At 31.9% G+C, this 9,593-nt stretch overlaps 1 protein-coding gene across 1 annotated transcript in view; it reads right to left on the bottom strand.

Annotated features, from left to right (window-relative positions):
* Window positions 1-3,004: 3,004 nt before the first annotated feature.
* The window catches only part of LOC139486172 (adhesion G protein-coupled receptor L4-like), a 48,389-nt gene continuing 41,800 nt past the window's right edge, over window positions 3,005-9,593 (bottom strand). Inside the window, exons 23-26 of the mRNA XM_071270962.1 lie at window positions 7,915-8,041; window positions 5,565-5,606; window positions 4,667-4,744; window positions 3,005-3,275 (exon numbers count right to left, since the gene is read on the bottom strand). Of these exons, the coding sequence (XP_071127063.1) occupies window positions 3,123-3,275; window positions 4,667-4,744; window positions 5,565-5,606; window positions 7,915-8,041 (400 nt within the window). The 3' untranslated portion in view covers window positions 3,005-3,122. The remainder of the gene's footprint in view (window positions 3,276-4,666; window positions 4,745-5,564; window positions 5,607-7,914; window positions 8,042-9,593) is intronic.

Below are 9,593 nucleotides of genomic sequence, written 5' to 3'. Positions count from 1 at the left end.
ATCATAAAATCATGTATTTATTGTCATGTATACGATTAACATGAATAAGATTAAAAATAATATATTCGTGTATTATTTTTTTTTATGCACCTTTAAAATTGGATTCAACACACTTTTTCTATATATCATCATCACATGCAATCTTCACTGCATTAATCTTTTACCCAATATATGAATAAACTTATTCCATCACAAGACACCGTAAATCTATTATTATTATTAAAAAGAGCACCAGTGGAAGGTCAACTTTCATCACCAAACTCAATAATTTTTACACAACATATCAGGTTATTACCTTCCCGAATTACTTGAGTTAAGTTTAAATTCCTCCCAATGAATACGTTTGACTAAGATTAACGTCCATGCGCAGGCAAAATTGACCATTCACGCAAGACGCAAATCTGAAGTCAATTAATAAATAAATGAATATCTGAATAAATAGAATAACCCTGAAAAAACGTATACTAAACCCCTTAATAGCAAATAATATATAATAGATATATTCGAGTATGAAGGCACCGACTGTGTAGAAACGATCCCTTATTCACAACAAGTCTATGCACGGACTTGTAATAAAAAATAACTAATACGTAAATTTACAACATAAAACAACCTATCAATGAATATGACTTTTTATAAAAACAATCCACAAATAATCAAATTTGCCAACATACAAAAACAAAGGTTTCGTACCCCTTATCTTAACGAAGTATCAGTTCATGACACACAATGACTGTAAATAGTCCAAATTCCGTTATTCCGCACATATATAAAATAGTTCTTCAGCATAACGCATCCTTGTTGCAGTCAAGAATATTATTCACATACGTTGGTTCTGACCTTGGTCAGGTGTCAGAACCAACCTTTCAACATACAGATTGTCCATAGAAATAAATCCATCAATATAAACGTTCGACTATAGTTATACTTCGCAGATAAGGAGGCACGACAAATACATACACTGTCGGCAAGGTAAAAAAAAAAACCATTACGAAATAAACTTTTTTTTTATTTTATTTTTATGAACATGAAATGAATGATAACAACATTATGTTACACAGCCGGTGAAAAATCTGACAAGCTATACAATTTATATTACAAGCTCAGCCTTCCACTGTCGCTACCAATTTTTCTCGAGATTAAAATAAAATCAAAGTAATGAAGTGCGGAAGCTCTAAAATGAAATGAAAGGTCCAAAATCTAGTAAATCGGGGGACTCTAGTAAAGAGGGGGGTCCCTACGTGGGCGCCAATGCAACGTAAATGGGTTTTCGTGTGTAAACGTATTTTTCATTCATAATCTGTCTCATGACATTATACCCCGCTAGCTCAGCCGTTTACGTTACTGGTAGAGAGGGTTCGGCCTGTGCTTTCGCTCCAGGACTTCTGACAGCATACTGACAATACAACGAAACAATAAATTCAATAAGTGACAGGTATATGAAACCTAAAATATGACAGTGATGACGATTTGCCAAGCCATGTATTTGCTCATATAACAAATGACCAAAATTCATAAAACAGTTTCATATTTAATAGACAAAGACAATATAAATACATAAATATCGCGGTATCTCCATGTGCAAATATCAATTCAGAATTTCAATACATTTTCGAACTTCCCTTTTTTTTTAACAAACGATGCGGTGAAAAATACCCATTACAAGTTTACCAATTCAAAGAAGCGTTTGGCCTTAGTGCTATCTAATGGAATAAAATAATATGATACTAGAATTTTGAGGTGTCCGTTTTCTTAAAATATTGAGAGCTGTACACTAGTCGTCTTTAACTAAAATATTATCCAATCAATCAAGTTGTGACGTCAACCTTCCGAGACAAAAAAAAATATACCCACTGGTTCCCACCGACTTTGTTAGACTAGATCATGAACCTCATTATTCTATGACTAGGGAACAAAAATCGATCCAGTAAAAAAAAACCTCGCATTTCTCTATACCTGTTTAATTTTCAATCCAACCAGAGCAATGTCTGAAAACGTTTTCCAATATCATTGACCAGTTCAAGATCCAAAACCAAAACATGCGATAATACAAAATTCTATTTCAGAGTAAGGCACGAACAATTCCGTAGATTGACGACCGTTACTCCAAAATACCCCTCGGATTAACCATCTGTCTAAATATCGCTATCAAAATGAACTCCATCTCTTTATGAACCCGAAATCATAAAATCACTAGCTAGTGTACAATTCCCTCTATTTATTCTGGAACGGAAACGTAATTTAATATTTTAGAACTGTTTGACTACAAGACCGAAAAGAAATATATCAAATGAGAAGAAATAAATATTTAAGTCAAACATCAAAATACAAAATAAAATGAAATTTTAAAGTACAACTTACCAGTACGAAAGTTTTCCCCAATCTAAAGAAATACTGCCCTGACGAGGTTTAAATATCCAAGTCTGGACATTGAGTTCAAGCACGAGATAAACGATCCCCGCGAAAAAGTGACCGGACAACTATAGTTATATATAGTATCTAAAAATAGAAAAGGGGAATTTACGATGACCCACAAACGTTACAAAATTACACTCTGTGTCTGCAAACACAGACACAGAACAGGATGATCCGTGTTGTTTGCAGCGCCACATATAAATAGGTTCCTAGAAGGGAGATAATTCAAACGGAATTTTTAAAAGGAACTTAATACGACCCTACGGCTACTCAGAAAATGTTTCACAACAATTACTATTTGTCTGACTTACAGTGGGTTTTTTATATACCCTTCTTCAGTTTAGATTATTTAATTATGGAATGTATTGGGGTTTTTTTTTTTAAAAACTGAATTTTACAATTTTGGTAAACTGATGGTTTTTTTTCTATTTAAAACAAACACAGTGTATAAACACATCAAAACTATTTCTATTTAATCAAAAACAATATTCAAAACACGTATCCTTTGTTGACCACTATAATCTGCATATATAACAACAACATCAACACATACATATTCTTTATTAAATTTTAATGAAACTCAACAACATATGATAAATGTTGCGACAGTCTTTCCCATGTTAAACAAATAATAAGACAACCATGATAATTGTTACAGTCACATTCTTTAATATCCATTTCTGTTTACATACAATCTATTATTGAAATTAATGAGCAAAAGTAGGATTATAGAATTTGGACTGAGTATAAAAAGTATTAGCATGATGATTTCGACCTTTTAATATTTCGTCTTCATCTGACCATTGTCGATTTTCAGTGGTGTATTCAGTGTTATCACGTGTCCTCCTTGTTGGAAAATCCTGAAAATGAAGAGATATATCTTCGATGAATAGTAACAAGTATTAGTTATATTTCCTAAAATATCACAAAATATCGCCATATATTTTTTTGTTTATCAAGTTTATGTCCACTACCTGTATCCGTATAGAAAACTATACAATTTTACAAGAATCATGAAGAAATAGCAGTGGAAAGGTAAAAGGCAAAACATAAAACAAATAAACCCTCATATTTGTTTCCTATTTGTAAATGATACTTTATCTGAAAATTGCGGTGGTTTCGTTAAAACCTAATTGTACATAAAATACATTAAACCTGATCTAGATAAAATATGGAGGATTGTGATTTAAAAAAAATTATTTTGACCTCATAACATTTAACTTTACCTAGTCCAAGTCAGGAACCTTCTCTGAAGTTGTCCTTTTTTATTTCTTTATTGAGGCTGATTCCGTGGTTCTAATCTTTTTATAATTTTAATAGAATCGGATAATTTAGAGCTTAAACAAATGTATGAACTTTTATTTACTAGATATAGAAAGATGTGGTGAAGTGCCAATGATACAACTCTCCATCGAAATAACAATTTATAAAAGTAAACCATTATAGGTCAATATACGGCCTTCAACACGGAGCCTTGGCGCACACCGAAAAAAAAGCTATAAAGGGCCTCAAAATTACTAGTGCAAAACCATTCAAACGGGAAAACCAACGGTCTAATCTATATAAAAAGCGAGAAACGAGAAACACGTATAAATCACCACTGTATTTTTGTTAATTGTTTTGTGATTGTTTTGCAGTGCCATTCACGTTCCATATCTATATTTTGTTTAATTATCTATTTGAATCGTCGTAAAATACTCTTTCCCGAGCTCCCCACAATTCTTAATTGTCAAGAAAATTCACAGCTAGTAAAGTTATGTATAACTCATATCCTTTGATTAAACAAGCATTAGGAGCCTGTAATTAATTCAGTGGTTGTTGTTTGTTTATATGTTACATATTTGTTTTTCGTTAATTTTTTACATAAATAAGGCCGTTAGTTTTCTCTTTTTAATTGTTTTACATTGTCATTTCGGGGCCTTTTATAGCTGACTATGTGGTATGGGCTTTTGCTCATTGTTGAAGGTCGTACTGTGACCTATAGTTGTTAATTTCTGTGTCATGTTGGTCTCTTCTGGAGAGTTGTCTCATTGGCAATCATACCACATCTTCTTTTTTATATCATACATTAAGGTATAAAATTAAAGAATAATAAAATTAGAAACTATAGAAATTCAAGGCAATACATTCGTATTTTTTTCTAGCAAATCTGTAAATAGGCTAAGAGGAAAACTCGAAATTTAAATTTGTATGTAAGCCCATACCGAATACTGTCTGTTTTTTTGTTTTTTTTTTAAACATAATGACTTACTGAACTACTAAATGATTTTGACTCCAGCAACTGACTGGCCTTTCTCCGTCTTTGATAATGTGCATATCCTTGTCTAACCTAAAATAACATTTGAGGTATAAATGTACTAAGCTTTTCAATCTATACAGAAATACATTCAACCACTCAACATGCATGTTCAAGTGGCAACGTCCGCAGTGCATGGAAAAATCATATCCTTTTGGTATGTTTTGCGATGTTTATCTCTCCAAGTACATCCAATATGTATGTGCAGATCTTTTTTAAATAAATATAATTATTGTTTGTAAACTCTGCATGTCCGACTGTACATCTGTTATACAGCTTCGAGTGTTTCATTCTAATAAATCTATTTATTTCGGCATATTGTATCGCACTTGTGATTATTACTCTTACACTTATAATAATGATCAGAAAAAAAGGTTGGACAGAAACGTTCATGTTATTCTTAACCTGGAGATTTAAATCATGCCCAGTCTTAAAGAATAAAAAAAAATAACTACTGTGGTCAGTTCTGGCACTTTTATTGCTTAGATGAGGAGCAGCAAAAAGAGAAATGATTAGTTTTTAAATTATCCTGACCGGGAATCGAACCAATGATATCCTGAAGTCATGGCAAATTAACTTCCACTAAACCAATGAAACGGTCGCCCCAAAGCGGATTTAATTGTTGAGTTTGAAATAAAATTAAGATTCGTTAACATGTGCTGCTTTAATGCTTTAATACTTCCAACAACTAATAAATGGTATACCTTAAAATAAATTGTACAAGCCATTTTAGAAATGCTTCGGATCAAACTAATATCCAACGAAAAAAGTTATTCAATGAACAAAATAAATGTTCTCAATGATTCACAGCAGCAACAAATTTCAATTTCATTCTATCATCATTTCTACTGACCTGTTTATTCAAAAAGCAATGAAACAAACATATGAAAAATCCCTGAAATGAATTAATATTAGATTTTATTTATTTATAATATATAGTGCCAAAGATAGTTGATTGAATAATAATTGTTACTTGTTTTATATCCATTGAACAATAGCATTTGCATATTCATAACGAGAACGAATTAATAATAGATACAGTGGTTAAGTTACTTTAGATATGTAGACCGGGCGATAGATTATTAGTTACATAGTGTGCTAGTGACCTAATACGGTATATATGGGGTCAGTAAATTCCATATGGGGTGAGAGCGAAGCTCCCAACTAACCTAATATTAAATATACACGGTTTCCACGATGACGCTTTTAACCAATCATATTCCTAGAAATGTATAGGAGGTAAGATAAATGTAGATGTGGTATGACTGCATATGAGACAACTCTCCATCCAAGTAACAACTTATAAAAGTAAACGAATATAGGTCAAAGTACGGTCCTAAACACGGAGCCTTTACTCACATCGAACAGCAAGCTTAATATTAGGTTAGTTGGGAGCTTCGCTCTCACCCCATATGGAATTTACTGACCCCATATATACCGTATTACGTCACTAGCACACTATGTAACGAATTTATCTTACCGACTATCTTAACGTGTGAAATTAAGACTAGTGATTCTAAAAACGAGCAAGTCTTCAATACTGTTAGCGCTAAGAAAATACTTCTATTGATAAAAAATAAAACACATGCCAACAAAAACGACTTGTAAGGCTTAATCATCAATTTCTTCGTCTGTTGGAACTTTTAAGATTTTTTCTCAGTACCGTTTTGTTTTTTACAAAGGGACATAACACCATTACTAACCGTGTATGAAATAAGCCCCGCCCCCTTCTTACCTAATAAGGAATATAAAGGGACGTAACTCCACTACTAACCGTGTATGAGATAAGCCCCGCCTCCCTACTAACCTAATATCAAATATACACGGTTTGCACGCGGACGCTTTTAACCAATCATATTCCTGGAAATGTATAGGAGGTAAGATAATTGTATTTATGTAGTTTCTGCTGTAAACTATGGGTATATTGAAAAGGGAGAAGAGTTAAACGTTGCCAAAGGTCTACATAGAAACGTTCACCTACTGGCCCAAATTAAAATTGTCGAATAGTTGAACTAATTTCAGTAAAACACAGCAAGGATTTCACCTTACACGAGACATTGGATGAACTTCTCTATTAAAATCAGAGGTGGCTGTGTATTTATAGAGCGTTCATATACTTATAGATTATTACATGGCATTGTCCATATTGTCCATGGTATCAGCCCTAGACTCCATATGAAGCCAGATGGATTAAGCCCGAGGGCTTCATATGGGTCGTGGGCTGATACCACGGACAATATGGAAAATGACATGTAATAATCTATTTATCACATATTTTCAAGCAAGAGAAAAAAGATAGCATATACCAAATTATCTTTGATATTTTCAACAAAAATTCAAAAACACATTTAACGAAAAATGTTTAAAAAATTATCACAGTGAGTAACAAAGTTCGTATTACAGTGAGTTCACAAAGTTCAGTAGAAGGTTTATCAAATAATTAACAATAAATATATCAGTGTTTCTGTTTCCGTTGTTTTCCTCTTATAGTTGATGTGTTTCCCTTGGTTTTAGTTTGTAGCCCGTATTTTTTTCTTTTAAACGATTTATAACTTTTGAACAGTGCTATATACTACTGTTGCTTTTATATCAATGCATCAAACCAAAATCGTAGGAAGAAGTTTATAAATAGTCGTGTCCAGGAACCAATCCGAGCAAAAATATTGTCTATAGGTGATTTTATTTATTGTCCTTGTATATTTAAAAACTTTCCAAGTGTTGCTGTGTATAAGTTATATGCATTTATATGTTTGCCTACAATAACAGGATTATTCTATTATTGTTTTACTAATGCACGATTTGGTAATCAATAGAATATATAGCATGTTTCGCTTGAAGTACATATATTCACCATATTTTCTCAACCTGTTAAAACCTGATTTGACCTTTCGTCGGTAGATTTTTCAGTAATTAATTAAACAGAGTGCACATCTATATATTTGGAGGGACTTTCTCAAAGTTATTATCTGTGGTAATCAAATTATCTACAAGAACTTTTTATGATTTGGTGTTTCGGATATCATTAAGGTCATATTCCTAGCACTTAGATGCATGACTTGGTGACAGTGACAAATTGAATAAGACTGGTCCGATTTTTTGCGGAAAATTTATGAATACATATAGATAAAATTAAACGTTAATATACAAAATCATCCTATCTTTCAATGATGTTGCAACATTGATTTTTTATCATTTATATATACCTGAAGTGAGTTACATACTGCAAATAGGTATTGAAATACAACTAGATCTTCATTTACTGAAAATGCGCCAAGTATCCATGTTATTCCGAACAGTGGAAAAATTACGCAAATACTTTTAATTCCTGCTCTGAAAGATTAAAACAGAAATACTTGGTTTTTAACTCCAGAACATAGTCTAGTCTAAATTTCAATATTGCATAGACGATTGTATATACCTTGATACATAATAATTATACACAATTCGCTTCACCATACATCAAATATAATTGTTACTAGTCAGGACTAAGTTAAAAAGGAAAATAGAAAACTTAAAGGATATATGACCCATATATATTCTTCTTCAAGACAAATACGTTGCTTTTTATAAGACAGAACTCCCAACACTATCGTTTTGTTTGAAAACATTACCTGAAAATTATGAACGTATTACCAGATATAAGCTATTTATATTTCACTTGAAGACAAAACATATTCAACAAAATCATTTTCAACACATGACTTACCAAAAATCTATTAGAGGAACTCTTGAACAATCATAGGTAGATTCTGTTTTCTATTAGAATTTCAATCAGATATATGTATATATAAAAATACCAAAAGAACAAAAAATGTCCTTACTTCACTGAATATCAAATAAGCATACAAATAAAGTTTGATCGCCGAGCCCATCACATGGTTTACAAAACTTCTTCTCAAATATTAACATCTTTTCAATCAGCAATCGGAAAGGTCTCCAAAGTAACTGTGTAAGAGTTACTCAGTTATTCAGAAGGTGATAATAAACGTTTTCACAGATAAGTTGCTTTCCTCGTTCAAAAACATAATTTGGCTTCTCTTCATCTTTCTTGTACTTCTCATTTTAGACGGATTGATAAATATTATCATTTAGAATGGTCAATGTATTGAGATACAACTAACTTGTTTTGAAAATAAGTTGAAATAAACCTCTTTTTTTTTACACCTATGACACATGTATAGTGTTTGATTCCAAAAAAAAATTATCTGAATTAGATACGCGTCTGGCGTACTAAATTATAATCCTGGTACCTTTGATAACTAATTAGACAGCTACAAGGTGCTGAATTTGTTTGATTCATGACGTATTTGTTACGTTATGAGGACCTGTTTTAAAACAAACCATTAACATTCGGATCAGAACTAACTGAGACCTTCCACATTCCGACGAGTACCTTTTTATAATATGGACCAATCTTTATACAGAAACTTTTTTGAAAGAACACAAAATGTTTAGTATTATCACTTCGCTTCACTTCCTGCTTTATTGACAACGAACACTTACTTTGTAATAAAATTTGAAGTTACCCTGTTTCTCAGCCTCATTCAATAAAGTTTATATTTTTCTGATATTGACCTAATATTGTATATAATTCTGCATTCTATCTTAACTAGCACTTTATATTGTACTTTTTCATATATATATTTTGGGTGTCTTTTTGTCTCTTTTGCTTTGCTAGAGTATAGCCAACCTTAGTCCAGAAAAAAAACTGTTATGACGAAAAATGTTCAAAAGCAAGAAAAATCTCCGATTTAAAACTTTATCCTATGACTTTAATATAGATAATTGAGTTGAGAGATTACTTCAAAGTAATTTGAGTGACACCACGTGTTTCAAGCATAGCTTTACGTCTCAACTTTTTCATTTACGATGTTCTAGAAAA

This window comes from Mytilus edulis, chromosome 8, assembly GCF_963676685.1.
Source record: "Mytilus edulis chromosome 8, xbMytEdul2.2, whole genome shotgun sequence".
In the NCBI taxonomy this organism is placed as follows: Eukaryota; Metazoa; Mollusca; class Bivalvia; order Mytilida; family Mytilidae; genus Mytilus; species Mytilus edulis.
Note: the sequence above shows the minus strand (reverse complement) of the source record. Positions and strands in the feature narration are given on the sequence as shown.